Source organism: Choristoneura fumiferana, chromosome 6, assembly GCF_025370935.1.
Source record: "Choristoneura fumiferana chromosome 6, NRCan_CFum_1, whole genome shotgun sequence".
Classification (NCBI taxonomy): domain Eukaryota; kingdom Metazoa; phylum Arthropoda; class Insecta; order Lepidoptera; family Tortricidae; genus Choristoneura; species Choristoneura fumiferana.
This window is the reverse complement of record NC_133477.1, coordinates 21,781,804-21,801,772: the sequence shown is the minus strand read 5'-3', so window position 1 is coordinate 21,801,772 and position 19,969 is coordinate 21,781,804. Positions and strand designations below refer to the sequence as shown.

General features: G+C 40.8%; 1 protein-coding gene across 4 annotated transcripts; it reads left to right on the top strand.

Moving 5' to 3' along the window:
* Positions 1-1,399: 1,399 nt before the first annotated feature.
* Positions 1,400-19,009, top strand: LOC141429311 (sodium-independent sulfate anion transporter-like). Of its 4 annotated transcripts, none has more exons than XM_074089610.1 (10): positions 1,400-1,661; positions 5,205-5,375; positions 11,309-11,529; positions 12,272-12,425; positions 12,841-13,008; positions 13,415-13,576; positions 14,316-14,416; positions 15,361-15,546; positions 16,131-16,295; positions 16,667-19,009. In XM_074089610.1, exons 1-10 carry the CDS (start codon positions 1,532-1,534, stop codon positions 16,922-16,924), a joined length of 1,716 nt encoding a protein of 571 aa, XP_073945711.1. In that variant the 5' UTR covers positions 1,400-1,531; the 3' UTR covers positions 16,925-19,009. The 4 variants fall into 4 exon arrangements, with proteins under 4 accessions (XP_073945711.1, XP_073945710.1, XP_073945709.1 ...); XM_074089609.1 differs by lacking the exon at positions 1,400-1,661 and adding an exon at positions 3,023-3,493 and having other exon boundaries at positions 12,290-12,425; XM_074089608.1 differs by lacking the exon at positions 1,400-1,661 and adding an exon at positions 3,023-3,493 and having other exon boundaries at positions 16,667-19,008.
* The last annotated feature ends 960 nt before the right edge of the window (positions 19,010-19,969 follow it).

The window sequence follows — 19,969 nt, the reverse complement described above, 5'->3', positions numbered from 1 at the left end:
AACGAAGTGTAGTAGATGGGTTTATTTTTTTTGGGCTAGGGCCGCTAAGCCATTGTATTTGCCGCCTTTCTTCTTTTCTTGCATATGATAGTAGTTAGGTATCTCTAATAGTAATGGCTCGTCGTATTTATAAAATTATTCCACTTAATATTATAAACGCCAAAGTTTGTAAGTCTGTTTGTTTGTTTGTTAACTCTTCATGTATAAATCGATGAACAAATTTAGATGAAATTCGGTATACAGATAGCTGGAGGCCTGGAGAAGTACATAGAATAGTATTTATCCCGGAAAATTGCATAGTTCCCAGAGAGCGATAGGCGCATTCGACGCGGACGGAGTCGCGGCCAACAGGCTAGTAGGTACTCAATAAAATTTCAAATGCAAAAGGTACCACCACCCTGCAGTGGCTGCGGTGGACGGACGGACAGCTTAGATTTACTGATATCCTAAGAATTTATTTTGAATTCTATACTCGTACATATGTTGCCGTCTAGACCCGGATCAAAGTCCTATAAAAAAAAATTGGTCCAGTAGTTAGATTTTTGGATGTTTGTTACGAATTAACTCAAAACTACTGGACCGATTATAACAATTCTTTCACTATTAGAATGCTAAATTATTCCAAAGTGCCATAGGCTATATTTATTACCAGAAAAATTAGGGTTCCGTACTAAAACTTTAATAATGTAACCCAAAGTGTAAAAAAAGGAGCCATAAAATATATTTCATCGCATGCGCTGCGGAAACTATTGATGATAGAACAAAAAAAATGTTCTACGATGTTAAAGAATAAGTACATCAATATCTACAAAAAACTGCGCAATACCATTATGTCCAACTATTGTTGTTATGTCCCCATAACTACTTTTTTACGTTTTAAAAGTTGACAGAAATGCCGACCAAAGTTAGATTACCTATGTTATCCAACTTTGCATTATTCCTTACTTATCCAAATAAATCATTTTATATTCAAGACTGTTTCAGTACCTGTAGATTATTTTTGAATTATTCAAACCGGTCATTCCATTCAAAAGATATTACGAATTGAAAAATATCAATCCATTGAAAAATACATAAGATACAATTTACTCTACGACGACGCGCCCCGGCTTCGCGCGGACATAGTTTTTGGGGAAAAGGAGCTCCAAAATGTGTGTGAAGTGCCTTTGTTGTTGTTGTTGTTAGCCTATTCTGTGTGCCTTTGAGACCTTTTTACCCGACTGACCAAAGGAGGGTTATTTTGAAAAATTTACCCGTGCGGAACCGGGGCGGCCGCTATAGTTTATTAATAATTTAACACATTACATAGTAAATACCATAACCGTATTGTATCGACCGCCTATTATTATTTAAATTAGTCTGCGTGTGCTATTGACGCGCGTCTTTGCCGGTCCGATACAAGTCTTTTCATTAATGTTTCATCAAAGTCGGTTCAATATCCTTGTACCTGAAGTCTAGGACCATTTTAAAGCCTAGTATAGAGGCTGTCCTGTGAGTGGAGTGTGCCTTCGGTCTTCGGCAAGCAGGTGGTATGAAGGAGCAGCTGATCAGCTTCGACCCGGCGTGGGACCGCGCGCCGACGCTCGCGCGCCGAGGGTCGTCGCGCCGCACCCATGTGGACGCCCAAGACGATCACGAGATACCCGGCTCCACCGTACAAGGTATCACCAGCATTCAAGTCTATGTACCTTACCTACTATATTACTATACTCATACTAGCAGCCCATAGCTCAGAGTGCGACGTGTAATATTAACCAACACGATGATGCTGAAGACCAGCATTAAATTTACAATTTGACCTTTAACGATAACTGAAAATTATGCAAAACTTATGTTGACCAAAAAGTAAATAATCAGCCGTCTGACGAAGTTAACGGAATGAATAACACGGTATATTTAATGAAAAGTTTTAAGTCTCACAGAATAAGTAGGGAGGGAGTACCTAACACAAATAAGCTGCAGTGGTTTAGGCAGTGCGTTATATATCTACAACTACTTATTCTTGTGGTATAAGTAGGTAGATACTTTTGTTTCATCGTGTCGTGACAAATTTCCATACTCGTATTACAATTATATCGTTTTTCGACCGTCCTAACGTAAGAAAAGACCTATCCGTCTTAGCTCTTAGACAATAGAGTCCAAAATGTTCATTTTGCGTTTTTTATTTATTATTGTTAAGAACAATCAATATAATGACAGGTACCTAATGACTCTTTATCCATGCGATCTAAAAGCGGACCTGTAACACCGACTGTCTTCGGAAATCGTCGAACAACCATTTAACGTCATAGGAAAACTTTAGTCTTCTGTTTGGGAGTGTAGTTTATGATTTAGTTATTTGGACAGTATATGATGGTAATTACGGAAACCTGATTATTCGCAAACAATTCTTGGAAGTGCTAAAGCGTAATCAGTAGCACGCTTCGCAACATGTAATTTAGCTTATATTTTAAGATCTCTCATTTAATTTAATTTTACATATGTTATAATGTGCCTTCTTCAGGGTTCAGCACGATTCGCACAAAATCTGTTATTTATTCAATTATTGCGATTTACTGTTGTACCTACACCTCTTTTATCCATTTCATTTAGGTTTACTTATCTCGATTTCGGTCGTCGACGAGATTGCCAGATGTACGTAAAAGTTAAACTTTACTTGACATCGAAGTTCTTGCAGTACCTATTTGCACAAGTGAATGTTAACTGCGTAGGTACTTATCAGCGGGAAATTAAATAAGTTTGTTCCTCGCTGCTCTGCCAGTGCCACACGCAGCTACTACTATTGACATCGAAGAGCAAGGTTGTAATTGCGACAATTTTTTAGAGGATTTAGAGGATAAATACTCGCAAACGTTTTCTTCAACTGCACTTATCAACGTTTTTTCATAAAACTGCCAGTACAGGGTCAACAAGCCGCTACAGGTGTTATTACAACCTGATAATTAGTGTGTACCGAGTTACGTATTTAGGGACGCGAGATAAAGCCGGGCGCTGCGCGTGCGCCGCCGCACCAGTCGCGGGATCCTGGCCGGCGTGCGCGGCTGACAAACGTTCTAATTAAAACTGGAACCATTTCTAATAAATAAAACTACAAAGATAGTAGTATCTTAATTGTTTTTAATAAAGTGGTAATTTAAAACTATTAAAAGGAACTATTTCTTTCGTTCATTAGAACTGCGTCCGGTTCTCGCACCGGTCGTTTGTATCGGCGCCGGTTTCCTATTTTGTGGTGTTTGATCTCACACTATCATTTTGACGATGGACACAGAGGAGGGCACGCCGTTCCCGACGCAGAAGGTGGGCGGCGGGTGGCGGCGCGCGCTGGAGCGGCGCGTGCCGCTGCTGGCGTGGGCGCCGCGCTACTCGCGGCTGGCGGCGGCGGCCGACCTGGTGGCGGGCGTCACGCTCGGCCTCACGCTCGTGCCGCAGAGCATCGCCTACGCCGCGCTCGCCGGCCTGCCCGTCCACTACGGACTCTACTCCTCCTTCATGGGTTAATATATATCTATCACTACTCTGACACTGCGTTAATGCGTTTCCACCAGAGATGCGCGAAGATGTGTTGCGAACGATTCCAATCCAACGAAGGACCAATCCAACGATACCCCACACTATAGGGTTGGATGAGAAAAAAAAACACCCCCACTTTAAGTCTATGGGAGGTACCCAAAAAAAAAATATTTTTTATTGTACTTACCATTTTATTGGCATAGTTTACATATATATACGTGCAAAATGTCAACTTTCTGGAATTGATAGTCCATGAGCAAAGCCGCGGACGGACAGACAGACAGACAGACATGGCGAAACTATAAGGGTTCCGTTTTTGCCATTTTTGCTCCGGACCCCTAAAAAGCGTGGCAAAACTGTCATTTTTAGGGTATTTTTTTTTAACTATTGGAATCGATTGTGCAATGTGCTCTTCATTCTGTGTAGGAAAAACCATATTTTTCCAAAATTTTAAACAAAAGAAAGGGTACACTTTTTTTTAAAACGCCCATTTTCCACATCACTCCATCTCTTTAGTAAAGTAGTTAGATGCTTTATGTCTTCGCTCTCTTTACTCTGGCACCAGTAGGTATTACGACACAAATTCAATCAGCCCTGTCACAACATTGTGCGACCTTAAAATGACAAATAGTCGCCGACCTCATCAGATATCTGTGGCGAGCCCTCCGGAATATAAACAGCAAAGTTTCCATAATATTGTTATCATGTCATACTGAGCCTTGTATATGTCCATTGTTTCCTAGATATGAATAGTGTAGATATGAAGGCTAGAGTGAATAGGCTGTTACTGAACCAGTGAGATACACCTTTGGCCTTTGGCCTCATCTGCACTTAACATCAGGTGAGGTAGGGGTCAATCACGGTCAGTTATATGTAAAAAAAAAGTGCAAATATACCTACGTAAAAGGTAACACTACCTACCTACTATCTACCGCTTACACGTCTCGTATCGGTATTTCGCGTCCTGTTTTTTGAAGAATATCATTATTACAACGCGATTACTATTGTCTTCGTAAAAATATTCCAATTAAATATAGTAACTGCAGCAGTATTTTTTGCTCTGAAAAATGATTCCGCATTGCATTCTCTTTAGCCCATGTAAGTAAATGCAGAACGTGTGCATGTTCTAGAGGTAGAGACTCCTTTTGGCCTTATTACTTAGTAGGTAAGCAAGCATGGATCGAGCTGATAAAAATGTGCAAATTACATCAATTTATTACGAAGAGCATGGTGAGCAGGAAGTTCTTTTAACTTAATGTAATGAAATGAGTAACATATTCTAACGCTATTGAGGCGTGTAAATATTGCAACCATTAAAAAAACAGCGAATATTGCCCTATATTAGTGAGTAGTGATCAAACAATTGATACCAGAACCAGAAGTATAAATCAATGTCGAGGACAATGCCACTTTGCAACCCAAGTCCCTTTGTAATTCAAACTTCTGGTGTTACATTTTCTATCACTGATGTAAAAAGAGCTAAAAGAAGAGAAACTAACATGAGGTTAATCTCATTAATCTGTACATCAGTCCAATTACCATGCCGCTTTTTTCACTAGTGACACGGTAATTAGTTTCAAGTGCACAGAAGAAGGCCACAATCCTTTTTCCAAACCTGTGCACAGAGTCTAATTACCGTGTCGCTTTTGTATGAAAATAAGTGAAACGGATTAGACGAATGGTTGTTGTTGCAGGCACGATGCTGTACATGGTGTTCGGCACGGTGAAGGAGGTGAGCATCGGGCCGACGAGCCTGATGGCGCTGCTGGTGCTGCAGGCGTGCCACGGGCTGCCCGTGCAGTACGTCACGCTGCTCGCCTTCCTCTCCGGCGCCGTCGTCCTGCTCATGGGCCTGCTGCGGCTCGGTGAGTGCTCACTCCTCACTCCTCAGGCCGCCCGCCGCCCGCAGTGCTTTGCTCGTAAATGTCAGCTGCAAAAGTGGATAAGCATCATAAGTAAGTAGCCAGAAAGCGTTCGCGGCTGGACATACGTCGGCTCAGGCCTGAAATGTCTGTTTTCCTAAAATGTACAATTCCCAAAACGTTTGCGTTTTCACAATGTTAGCACTTCTATTTTGTCAGCTTTCTCAAAATGTCTGCTATTTAAAATGTGTACAATCTCAGGAAGTCGTCTATTCCTAATGTTTACATTCCTATAATATTAGCATTACTATAATTTCTGCTTTCCCGTTATGTTCACTTTTTAAATACTAATAAAACTATAGTCTTGTTATGTTTGTTTTCCCATAATGTCTGCTTTATTTTCAAATCAATCCTCGCAACACATCCTCGCACACATCCTTCTATTGTTTTGTATCTACAAAAACCTCGCTTCGCTGAGCTGTTTCCACCAGAGATATGCTATGCGAGGATGCGTAAATGAAGCGTTTCTATTGGTTGATGAAAAACATATTCCTCGCAACACATCCTCGCACATCTCTGGTGGAAACGCTGCTTTAGAACCAAATATTTTTCGTTCTCAACCGGTTTCGTACCCGAACGAAGGGATTTTTGTAGTTTAGAGTTTTTTACTTAAATCAATGCTAATAAATGTGAAAGTAACTCAGTCCGTCTGTCTGTTACTCTTTCACGGTTAAACCGCTAAACCGATTTAAATGAAATTTGAAGACCATGATTGGAGATATTTTGGGAATAAGACTTTTCTGGAATGCCAACGTTATAAGAAGGCGGATATTTTGAGGTTGCAGATATTTTGAGAATAAGCACTTTCTGAAAAGCGAACATTATACAAAAACTGTCATTCTTGGAGACAGGCAATTTTAAATAGCTGACATTTTGAGAAGCTGACATTATGGAAAAGACGTGTTGACATTCTGAAAAGTAGACATTTTGCGAAAAATACATTTTAGGAAAACGGATATTTCAGGCCTGAGCCCATACGTCTACCCAAGGGATCTCTTCGACGATCTGTTTCAAGGCAAGCAAATAATAGTAGATTATTGTCGTGGCCCGGAAGTAGGCAATTGCTGGCTGAGTATGAGTATGAGTATCGCTGACCATAAACTTCACCTTCTGATATGTAAAGAATAATGTCAACTTTTACGGACATTTTTGAGAAAAAGATTATGGTATGGATAGGAACCTCACACACTACCGAGTTATTTCGTAGAGGTGACAAAATTATATTAATAATAAAGATAAAATTATCTAAGAGAGAGAGGGTCCAAGGGGATGTCATGCGCAACATAAGAACTACCTCAAGAGAAGTTCTCTAGCCTCTGCATCTCAACTCCACTCTCACCTTAATGCGGTGGATCCCGTTAAGTAGCAACCGTGAAGAAGATTGGGTTAAACCCCAGTGGGACTCAATGTCAACGAACAAAGAGAGGGGGGCTGGCAGGGCGTCTAACTGTCTGGAGTTTGGTCTCAGAGAAGGAGTACTATCCTAGGGTCTGTAGCGTAGGAAATTTCTAGCAGAAATTCAACGGTAGCACACATAGTCCTAGCAAGTTGGAGGACTTCTCACTCACCAAGACGTCTTGGGCAAGCGGGTGAGTTACTATGCCCTTCAGAAATCAAATTGAGAAAGCTGAAGGAGGCCTACACCAACTACACCTACAAGAAGAAGAAGAGGAGAGATCTAAGGTGACAGATATACACAAAGTTTAAAAAAGGAATAATTTTAAATAATAATTGATCTTTTATGACACAACGTGACAAGATGCACGAATTGAAAGTAAAGGATGTTTACGACTTTTGTAGTATCGAGTCGTTGAGTTATATTAAAAAAAAATTGCACTTTAAAGTTGAATATTTAGCAAACAGATCAGATGAAAATATCTCTTACTTTCCAAGGTACCCCACGTTTTTAGGGTTCCGTAGTCAACTAGGAACCCTTATAGTTTTGCGATGGTCTGTCCGTCTGTCTGTCTGTCCGTCCGCGGCTAAGCTCAGAGACGTTAGTGCTAGAAAGCCGTAATTTGGCAAGAATATACTTATCAGTCACTCCGACAGTGGTAAAATAAGTAATTAAATTTTAGTGAGGGTGATTTTTTTTCTCGATTAACCCTAATAGTGTGGGGTTATCGTTGGATAGGTCTTTTAAAACCATTGAGGGTTGATAAGATGATTTTTCGATTTAGTGATCTGTTTGTGAAATATTCAACTAAACTGCAAATTTTCATTAAAGTCGAGCTCTAAAAGCTAAACTGTGAAAAAAAAATTGAGGATGGCAGTAAGTATATCGAATTTATAAGGAAATGGCTAAGATTGGTTGAGAATTTATTAGTAGTTTAAGAGTAAATAGCAGCCTAAGGTATAAAATATACCTAAACATGGAAGATTCCGTACACAATACGAAATCCTTAGAAAAATATTACTTTATTTTTTTGTAATGGCTACGGAACCCTATCTTAGGCGTGTCCGACATGCTCTTGGCCGGTTTTTTAATAATCTCCCAAATGATTAGAGTGGATTTATCTGAGTTTGAAGTTAAGCGACTCAATTGAAGTTACTTAATTTTTCCAAGACACTGTGGTCGAACTCTCACTTTTTAGAAGATAACTAAGAATTAAAATAATTAATTATGCGCAGTAGTACAGCATAAAGGTTATAAATTTATGACACTTTTTTAAAATTTGTAAGTAACTTAAGTAGTATTTTTGATTCATACATATTATTATTTAGCAAAAGAAGGTTAGAAAAGGACTTTTTTGCTAACCCTCTATGTGTCACGTCAATGACACTTGTAAGTTTGGTAATTTAACAATTTGACCTTAGAAAATTACTGTAAACATATATTATTGAAAAAAAGTTAGTTACCAGATAGTTTATATCAAGGAACTGAGCAATTTGTCCAAGTCAAAGGAAATGTACAAAAACACGGTGTATTGTTATCGTTACTGAGGACTTACTTGTATGTATAGGTACCAAGTGCCAAATTATGGACATAAGTAAAAATAAATTAAGCTTTAGACAAATGCGAGAGTCGTCGTGCACCGCCACTGTTTGCGTCGATTGATAAAAAAGTAAGAAAATGGGTTTATTGGACTGCCTCGCAAACAACTTGACTGACGTTTCATTTTTAAATGTTTGTTTGCGAATAATTATGAGGTGATAACGAGATTCCGCTTAAATAACATATTCGTCATTATGAATGACTATATAACAGGCTAGGAGTAAACACATTTTCCTATTTACATAAAATCGCAAATAAGTATATACGTGTATAGTATGTACAAGGTGTTAATGAAATAATTGAAAACCTTGGACTTTGGTGGCTTTGGACGACCGGATAGCACAGTGGTTAGAGAACCTGACTACGAAGCTTGAGGTCCCGGGTTCGATTCCCGGTCGGAGCAGATATTTGTGTGAAAAATACGAATGTTCAATCAATCAATCAATTTAACCCCTGGTGCTGCAGATGCATATGGGCGGTGGTGATCTCTTACCATCAGGAGACCCACTTGCTATTTTGCCACCGAGTCGAATAAAAAAATAAATAATAATAATAATAAGGCAGAGGCGATTTAGCGACCACATGCATTGATTTGGAAATTCAACCTTATTGTTTTAGTAATAAGTTACAATATTCATTGTAATTCTTCGATCAACAATACACCATTGTGTTGTTGTTGTATTCTTGATCGAAGTTGTAATTAATTGAAAATACTTCTAGCTTTTACAATATACTTTGCCAGGTATGTATGTATTCGCTAGCTGCATAGCTGCTTTTGAATATGTGGTAGTATGCTCCAATAAATGAGACCTATGTTTATCCGTTGCCTAGTAGGTAGGTACCTATAACACAAGCTTTGCTTATTTTTTGGGACTAGGTCAAAATTGGTGTCAAGTGTCCCGTGATATTTATTTATTATATTTTATACCTAATTTGTCGTAAAAGTGGACTCGAGCGGTAATTTTCTTCTTCTTTGACTTCAATTGAAATTCAACTTTTTCTGCACTTTCGTGCATTTTCACAGATGTGAAGCCAGGTATCGGTTCTAAGTCCGGAATCCATTCAGAATACAAAACACTGTGGCGACAAGTTGCCAGCAACATTACATTACATTGCAATGAGGGCTATCGCGAATGAATTCGCCGCTAGAGGCGCTAGTGTAGCGTGAGGTCTCCGAAATGTCAAATCTCATAGTTTTTGGGTGAGCTACGCGGGTTTATTTATAATTAGAATAATTTTGTAAATATTTTGCAATATCTGAAATTAATTATGGCAAATATGCATTCCGGGGCAATGAATGTCTGTGTTTAAAGACAGTTTTGTCTTTCGGAAACCTTTTTCCTCCCTTTTTTCCGAACAAAACGGGGACTATGCAACACTGTGGCATGCTCGATATTTTTATGGTACGGTTTTAGGGTGTTTTAAATATGATTTTAATCTAAACTTTGTTTTCACGCCCGTAATAACAGACTTTGAAAGCCATACTAAAAACCTCACGCAACAGTGCGCCATCTAGTGAGACAAAAAACGATAGCCCTCATTCAATTAGAATTCTAACATGCAGACAAGGCGTGCTAACAAGAGAGTGAACCTTCATTTGTTGACGCAACTCGCGCATCTAAGGAACTCATTGTTAACAAGCGATTAGGTACATCTAATAATAACCATCCCTCAAATAACTTTCCACAGCAGATAGCGTGATGAATGGCTGGCTCCTCATTGTGCCGCACTTATATTATAGTACATTGTGTCTTAAGGGCGGTAAATAAGGAATTACGAACGAGAGTCTATTACAAGCCCGAAGTCGAAGACTGAGGGCTTTAATGAGTCGATGTTCGTAATTCTAGTACCGCCCGTGCGACATACAATGTTTTTCATCACATTTGCGAGTAAAATTTTATATTTCTAAAATAAAAAATATAATTGTTCCAAATATTGGCGATACCTTAGGCTGCGCTATTGGCAGCGCCGCCCTTCCCCTCCCGCAGCATGTGCCTGAGCCGCGTGTGCATGTTGTCCTGCTGCTACGCCATGCGCAGCACCATCAGTACAGACATTGACTCATTGACCGACCTTGGGCTTCATGACAAGAAAATTAGTACCCGCAATGACTCATTTACCGACCACGGGTTTCATGACAAGCACATTAAGGTCGAGGGTTTTATTTGGGGGGTTGCAATCAAGGTAGCCTTCATGTTTTGACACTGTTTACGAGCAAGTGTGATGAAAAAAATTATCACACATACTTTTCACGAAGGACAAATGGCCTCGCAAATACCTGCCGCCCGGAGCCTCGCAATGGGTAAGGCCGCCGCTCGCTGGCTTCATGCAAGTATACGCAGAAGATTTGAGTCTTAACAGCCATGCACGATAGCGAAGTAATTTCTTTTGTTTGAAGAGTATTGTTTAAGTGCAAGTCACAAGTATTTAGGTATTAACGGTCCGGAGTGTCCTCTTGACATGCGTTCAATGTTAGGTTTAAATCCAATGATTTATGCGGCAATAACATTAAGGCAGTATGCTGCTGTAGTAGGTGGACTATGTATTTATGTGAAAGCGACGTTCATTAATTAACCATTATTGGTGTTAATGGTTACTATTGGCGTATGCAAATGATTAAGATTTTCGGTTAACTAACCAAACCGACCGAACCGACCAACCAACCGCTAACTGGTCGGTTTCTCCCCATTAGTCCAGTGGGTAGGACACACCTCTGGAGCGTAAAGCCCTGTGCGGGGTCCGGCCGGAGACCTGAAAATATTTTTTCTTAAAAAAGTTACGTTCATTGGCCGAAGTAGGTAGGTACTAGTTTAAAACTATCTCTATGTTCAGCGAACATTTAAATGAACGTAATAGCAGTGCCTCTCCCGCACCATTGCAGGTTTCCTGGTGGACCTGATTTCGCCGCCGGTGACGAGCGGCTTCACGTCGGGCACGGCGGTGATCATCGTGGTGACGCAGCTGAAGGGTCTGCTGGGGCTGAGCTTCACGGCCGAGTCCATCCCGGACAACTTGGCGCTCATTGCGCGCCAGTGGGACCGCGTGCAGCTGCCCGACGTGCTGCTGAGTCTCGTCTGCTGCACCCTGCTGCTGCTGCTCAGAGTAAGACATCATTTTTTGTCATACGTACTTACATAGAATTAGTCATAAGCATGTCCTGAAAATTTACTGTGTCCACATCAATCATATATAGGTATAGATATAGGTATGTATCTGTACTGGATGGCCAGAATCCGTCTGCCTTTTTGAACAGATCGTGAGTTCACTGACAATCCATAAGTGGCAATACGCAACATTCAATATAATCCGCTAAAAAGGGGTAGAAATGCTTTTGCAACGTTTTCTGCATACATTCTTAGACGCTGGACTATTTATTCCATCTCAGCGACACCTATATATTTGGGTATTTTCTAGGGCTGAGTAGCGATGGACGCGCATGGCTCATTGTGAACATGGATGTTCTCGACGACCAGGCAACATTTGCTTGGTAATGAAATTTCATTACGCAGTTTAGTTTTGCATAATTTAATTACGCGCCAGTTGCCCATAATTGTAAAGTAGTTAGAAGGCAAAATAATCCATGCACAGATTATTACAGAATTCGTGCTGTACCCCTAGTGTAAGTTTTCGGTTACAAAGTACTTACGTCTCGATCGCGTTCGCGTTAAAATCTCAATTTATATGGAAACACGAACAGCGCCTCTAGCGGAACGTTTGCGATGTTCGTGTTTCCATACAAATTGAGATTTTAACGCGAACGCGATCTAGAACGTATTTTGTAACATTCGTTACGAATTCGTGCTGATCAATAATGTCATAGGAAAACTTGACGTTTCGTTTGCAGAAGCTGAAAGACTTGCAGGTGGGCCCTAAGCGTGCGGCGCTGCAGCGCGCGCTGTGGCTGGTGTCCATCAGCCGCAACGCGCTGGTGGTCGCCGGCGCCGCCTTCTTCGCCTACCACGCCTGCGACCACGACAAGCCCTTCATCAAGCTCTCTGGTACTCATTATAACGCGGAGTTCTTTTAGCTCCTTTGCTTTCAAAGTAAAAACTCTCCTTTTTGTACTGCCAAAGGAACTACTGCGAATAATCCGCTTATTCCGTACGATTACAGTTATATACGGTTGCCTCATTGCAATGTGATGACAGCAGTTTTTTTTTCTAATATTTCAACGAGGCTTAAGTACACCAAATGTGACTATGTAAGGAACCGTTGGAATTGTGAGTAGATAAGGTTCACACAATATGTATAAAGCTCTGCTTAATACTTGTTGTTAATCCGATCTGTGGCCGAATTGTCTAACGCCCGATGATTGTGATTCCAAGTAGGTAGATAATAAGGTCTCCGGTTGTGTTCAAAGCGCCTACTAAACGGAGCAATGAGTGAGTTCAGCGTGTGGTCCCCACTCCCCAGGGCACGTGACGCCGGGCCTGCCGCCGCTGTCGCTGCCGGCGTTCAGTCTGCAGGGCGCCGACAACAGCACGGTCAGCTTCACCGAGATGGTGCACGAGCTGGGCTCCGCCGTCATCATGATGCCCATCGTCATGGTGCTCGCCAACATCGCCATCGCCAAGGCTTTCAGTAAGTTCTTTCTGAGCTGTCTTGCGCTGCAGTCGACAATAGGACGGAACTTTTTCAGAAAATGTACGCCTGATTCATAGTAGTGCAATTGGCTTCTTGTATCGACTAGGACGGACTAGAAACCTTCATCTTCGTATGCCTCATTAGCATTAGCACATGGCTCACAAGCCTTTTCTTAGAATGCGAAGGCTTGCGCTGCAGTCCCCCCACACACATGTTTTAACAAAGTTTATATTTAGGGTTTTAATGCTATTAACTATTTTCAGGCGTAGAATTTTTTTATCACGTTTTGAATAAAATGTACGCCACGTACCTGATTTATCTTGTGCCATTGCTACCGGTATCCATTGTCGGTAGAAGATTACAAGCGCAAGTTGTTTTGACTGAACCGTCTCTTGTTGTGCAGCGTCGGGCGGGCGCGTGGACGCGACGCAGGAGATGCTGACACTGGGCGTGTGCAACATGGCGGGCGCGCTGGTACACGCCATGCCCACGTGCGGCGCCTTCACGCGCTCCGCCGTGTCGCACTCCAGCGGCGTGCAGACGCCCGCCGCCGGCCTCTACTCTGGTGAGTCCTTCATCATAGCAGCGATTAGGACGACCACTTGGATATAGGCCTCCAGTTGCTTCGGTTGGAGGCGGCCTGTATTCACCGTGAACCCGCAGCTTTACCAAATATTCCGTCCATCTTGGCGCTGGTGTGTCTTCAGCATCGCTTAACTTTTGATTTGTTTTAGAAGAGTACGTGCAGGTGTCGTCGAAAATGCTCTACTTACTATTACGTACTACTGAAATAAAACTTTAAACTTACCCGTCCATAATCGTATCATCTGACTCAGTTTAATACATCAGTGATCTGACTGAATGTCGGTGCGTAGTGTAGTATGCATTGACATCTATGTACCTTACGGCAGATAGATGTCGATGGTAGTATGTAACAGCGTGAGTAAGAGTAGCATACAGCCGTAATGGAACATACAATGACATATTAACAATAATTTTAGCTGCGATAATGCAAATATTACAGTTTTACGTTAAAACAAGTTACAGCAAAAACAAATTCAATAAATCTACAAATAATACAACTTTCGTGGTTTCTTACTATGCAATTTATTCACTAACTTTGTTCCAATAAAAAAATAACAATTTTGACACATTTAACATAAATCATTCACTCAGTAAGCAGTGTTGTCACTTTAAAGATTTAAGTACCTCCAAAAATATTAAAATGGTCAATTCGAAAATCGTGCGTTACCTAATATTAAATTTCATAGGTATAATAATCAGGTTATTATTATTAATTACAGGAATCATCGTACTACTGGCGCTGCGATTCATGACGCACTACTTCAAGTTTATTCCAAAGGCCTGCCTCTCGTCAGTTCTCATCTGCGCTGTTATATTTATGGTAAAAAAAACGAATAAAATTCTTACATATCGATATTTCTTTTATCGAATTGGTATTTTCAAAGTTCCTCCTTTTTACCCGACTGCCCGAAGGAGGGTTATGTTATAATCATCGTAATGAATGTCGCACTCAGTCATCATCATCATCAGCCAGAAGACGTCCACTGTTGCACAAAGGCCTCCCCCTTAGAATGCCACAATGAACGACCACTCGCTACTTGCATCCACCGGTTACCCGTAATTCTATTAATAAATCGGCATCGCGAGAGAAAGAGGGATAATATAATGTGCAAAAGTTGGGGCGAGAGAGATTGACTAGTTATTTATTTATTTATTCAATACAGTCAGGCTAACAGTTTGCACCAAAAGGCCTAGCTCGGTAATACTTCATACTATGCCGTTAATAACATTATTTTAGATAAAAGTGCTCCCCAACCATCGGCACACACAGCATCCTGGATTATATTATAACCACATAGTGACACTATGTGTAGAAAGCCATATAAAGCCATTTTTTCTTGCAGCGTCAATGAGGGCTATCGTTTTTTGTCTTTCTAGATGACGCCACTGTTGCGTGAGGTTTTAAAGTGTGGCTTTCAAAGTCTGTTATTAGGGGCGTGAAAACAAAATTAAGATTAAAATCATATTTAATACACCTTAAAATGTTACCAGTGTTATAATTAATTTCAGGTAATGCAAAATATTCACAAAATTATTCTAATTCTAAATAAACCCGCGTAGCTCACCCAAAAACTATGAGATTTGACATTTCGGAGACCTCACGCTACATTAGCATCTCTAGCGGCGAATTCATACGCGATAGCCCTCATTGTATTCAGTCTCGTCTCCCTTCGGAGCGGATTTACTTAAAACGGTCGTAAATCTGTGGCCTCATCTATGTGCAATATTGTGCAATGCTGAACTGTGTCGCCTCGGTTGTTCCAGATCGACCTGGGCACGGTGCGGCGGCTGTGGCGCACGAGCCGCGCCGAGCTGGCGGTGCTGCTGCTGACGTTCATGGTGTGCCTGGCCGACAGCGTGGAGCGCGCCGTGCTGGTGGGCGTGCTGGCCGCCACCGCCGTGCTGCTGCGCGCCGTCATGCGCCCCGCCGTGCACCGCCACCATCTGCAGGTTCACTACATACTCCGACTTACATTGTGTTCTCGTCGTTGCTCAGGGGCCATCCTTAAATTAGACCCCCTACACCACAAACCCTCAAAGGGTTTCTACTCCTATTGCTATGAAAATCGCAATTATTTTGTTCCTATGTTACAAACCGCCTGACCCCACCCCACCCCGAAATGTGACCCCTTATAAAAACTCAAACTCCTTACTATGCTTACGGCCCAGCTGGGTAAGTATGTAGGTACGGTTATATTCAAGGCCGTCTTTTACCTATTAAATACCCTGGGCACAACATGCTGCATACATTCGGTAAACCTGATTTTCAGGCAAGAGTTGAGTAGCTATCGGTTATCGTTTGATAATGGAGTAGGGACTACGGGGCCCCAATCCATCGCGGGGCCCTGGGCACGTGCCCAGTGTGCCCAGTGGGGGAGGGGGGCTGGTTATATTTTGTTTGATGCATGAGCGTTTTTTCTTAAACGAACGGGGCGGGAATCCTGTGATCTTTTTTGTACCTATTTGGTAGAGGGACACTCCTGCGGTCACTGCGAGACCTTGATTACGGTTTGATTATGGTTGTCGACTTGCAGGTGGGCGGCACGGAGGCGACGCGCGTGCGGCCGACGCTGGCGCTGATCTTCTTGAACGTAGAGCACGTGTCGGCGAAGCTAGTGGCGGCGGCGCGCGCGCGGCCGCACGCGCCCCTGCTGCTCGACTGCAGCGCGCTCTCGCTCATAGACGATGCCTCGAGACAGGTAAACCCTGACGAACTACTCTCATCATCATGGTCGCCTGAAAGATGCCCTCTATTGGACATGCCTCCCCTAAAAAACGCCAGAAATGTTGAATGTAGCGGGAAGCCAATAGACGAGCAATCTTCACGAGGTCATCAGTTTATCTTATGGGGAGCCCACCTACGCTGCTGCGTCTTAAGGTACGTAGCCGTAATTCAAGAACACGCTAGGAATTTCCAAGAAAAATGCGCTATAAGAAACTGGACATCATTTTTTTTTTCTTTTCGGCATTCAATCATGAGTAGCAAATGTTATTACATTTTACTAATACTGTAGGATACTTTAAACTATCCCAATTACCATATCATAAAAATGTATGTTTTGTTTACCAGGCACTGGAGCGTCTAGTCAAAAAGTTCAAGAGTGCTGATCAGAAACTCATCGTATACAACGCGTCTCCTGAAGTCCTGAAGAGCCTGGAGGCGGTGGAAGGCCTGGACAAACGCGCGCTGGGGGCTGCCACAGCCCTGGAGGCTCTCACGGCGATCGTTGACACCAGCGACCACATCGTTGAGACCACAGCGTTGTTGGAAAAGAAGGAAACATTATCTGAAAATTTTGTGTCGAACAATAACTGTGATGGACCGTAATTGCAGTTTAACCACTTGAATGCTTTCAAATCATGGCGTGGCGTAGGTTTTTAACTTTATAGGCGTAAGACCCAGCCCATTAAATTTAGGGAATATATTTAGTGATACTAAGTTTCAAATTTAGACGCCATTACTGGTACTGTAAACGTGATTTTATTTCAGTCGAATTGGTAATGATGATGATTGATTAATGTCGATTTTATTTTAATTACAATTAGCGTGGTTCATAAGTCGGTTGTGTGTATATGGTTGTGATTTTAGTTATATTTTACTGTATTGCAAAGACAGGGTTTTTACTACCGACTTTGTTAATTTACAAACACGATTGTGAACTGTATTTCCAATTAAGTTTATTGTGGTGTGTATTTATGTATATAACTATAAAAGTTTGATTAGTTTTTGGAATCTTTTTGTATTTTTTATTTCAATTCCAAATTTTTGTTACTTTTACGGTCATCCCGTATAACCTATATCGAAAATACAAACTGAAATATAGATGCACAAAAAAAAATGACCAGCTCTGGGAATCGAACCCAGGTCCTCGGCATTCCGTGCCGTGTGCTATACCGCTACACCACCGCTAGACAACGATACAGACACGGATCTCTCCTATGCACCTCATATCTCAGCTTGTGTTGTTTCTTATTTAGCCACTTAAGCAGCGACACTAGCGACATCTATGCCGTACGATATCTCTTGTCCGGGTGAGCGGTTAGTTCCGATGGAGTGCCGAAAAGTTTCTCGATGAGGGCTACGGTATAGATGTCGCTAGTGTCGCTGCTTAAGTGGCTAAAGAAACAACACAAGCTGAGATATGAGGTGCATAGTAGAAATTCGTGTCTGTATCGTTTTCCAGCGGTGGTGTAGCGGTATAGCACACGGCACGGAATGCCGAGGACCTGGGTTCGATTCCTAGCGCTGGTCTCATTTTTTTGGTTTTTCCGTAAATAAATAAATATCACGGGACTATTCACACCAATTGACCTAGTCCCAAAGTAAGCTTAGCAAAGCTTGTGTTATGGGTACTAAGCAACGGATAAATATAATTATATAGATAGTGCATCTATATTTCAGTTTGTATTTTCGATATAAAAGTTTGATCGGTTTGCCTAGTGCCTACGGTTATTTCCTGCAGGTATGTACCTAATTTAACCCTGAACAAAATGTTATAGTGTCTTCTGACATTATAAATGCGAAAGTTTGGAAGTTTGGATATTTGGATGTTATTTACTCCATCACGCAAAAAAAAATTACACGCAGGTGGTTTAGAATCTAATAGTCCTGCAGAGTAGTTTTTCGCAGACGATGTCGTGGGCAGCACGTAAATCTGGCAAGGATGCAATGCAACTAAATTTAGTAGCGTATTCTTTATTAATATGGTTTGAAATATAAAATTGGAGGAAAATTATCTAGTCGGTAGAGACCTAATTGAAATTACGTATGTAAGATAAGTCATAAACAGTACGCACACATTCAATATGTGCGCTCAAATTTAAATGTTTGTGATGTTTAGACGTAGTTTATTTACTATTTACAGGTAGACTATTGTACAGACAACGTCATAAATAAGTGATCATTTCTGTGCGTTGTTGCTTTCAGTCGTTACACAATTTCGTATGGCTTTTCGAACAAAGTGACAAGGTACAAAAATTATCACTTATTTATGAGGTTGACTGTACATTCTTGAGTACTTAAATATGATTGATTGTAAAAGTCAAGGTGAAAGCTAATAATGTAAATAATAGGTAAATTATATTGATTTAGTTACGTTCAGCGTTGCTTAAGACAGTGTAAACTTGTTACGTAACTAGTAACGGATTTTTTTTATTTAAAATTTGTAAAATATGCATAAATAAATACACAAACGCAAAAAATAAGCGTGAGCAGGTGTGGCTTATTTAATTTCGAGTCTCCTCAGAAGTACTTAACTTCGATGCTTCATTTCACCGTTATTGGTCGAGTAATCCTAATATTTGGCTGCTTACTGCGAAGCTGATAAACAGCGCGAATGCACCAAAACGCACGGATGCGACAAATACCCTAATAATACCTGGTTGTCAATATTCCTACGAAATGCTAATTAATCCAATCCGGACAATTTAGACACAAAAGTAGTGCTCAAATTACATCAATTCTTACAAAGCTGAACTTCGATAAAACACCACCATCTCAGGAATGGTGATGCTAAGAAAAAAAAAAATATGGACCATTTTTGTACTTAGATCATTTTAAGATGTATGATTTTTGCCCAGGCTACTTTTTGATAAAACTTACCGTATTCAAAGAAAAAAAAAGCCTCAAATTTTGACCCCGAATAACTTTTTTAGCATACATGGGATCAATGGGGACTTTTGACACTACTTCTAATGGTGTATGTACCTAAGGTCTCCACCAAATTTCAGCTTTCTCGGAATTTATGTAAGTAAATTGAAATGTCTATATTGACCGGAGTAAATAGTGATATCAACAAAAGTAAAAATAACTCTTCTAATATTCACTAAAACTGAGGGATCTCTTTCACCTGGCAGCACTAGTGAATGGGTAATGGTGTTGCCATGGAATTCAAATAACCCTTAAAAAAGGGAATTAACAGTATTTATGTTCTATCAACTTTAGTTTAATTTACAGAGTAGTATCTGCAAGTCCTGGTGGTGGCAATGTGAAGCAAACTTCGTTTTAACAACCATAAAAATCAGTTCAGCATGCAACAAAGTATTTGATCAAATATATTGAATTGCATCAAATGAAACCTAGTTTATTCACATTCGCACGAAAATGTGATCAGATCAATATTGAAAACGCTTGCAGAAAAAGGAACAAAATAACAGAAGAGGAACTTGATGACGAATAATTATCATTGATGACGAATGACGTCATCAATGATATAATTCATCATTCGTTTTCGGTAACGTGGCTATTGATGCGTTAAACATTGTAGGTATTTCTAATACAGTTAATATAAGTTTGGCTAATGAAATATGAACCCAACTATTATTTGAGTGGCAACATTATTCAAATGTCATGGGCAAACAGACCAAAGAGTAT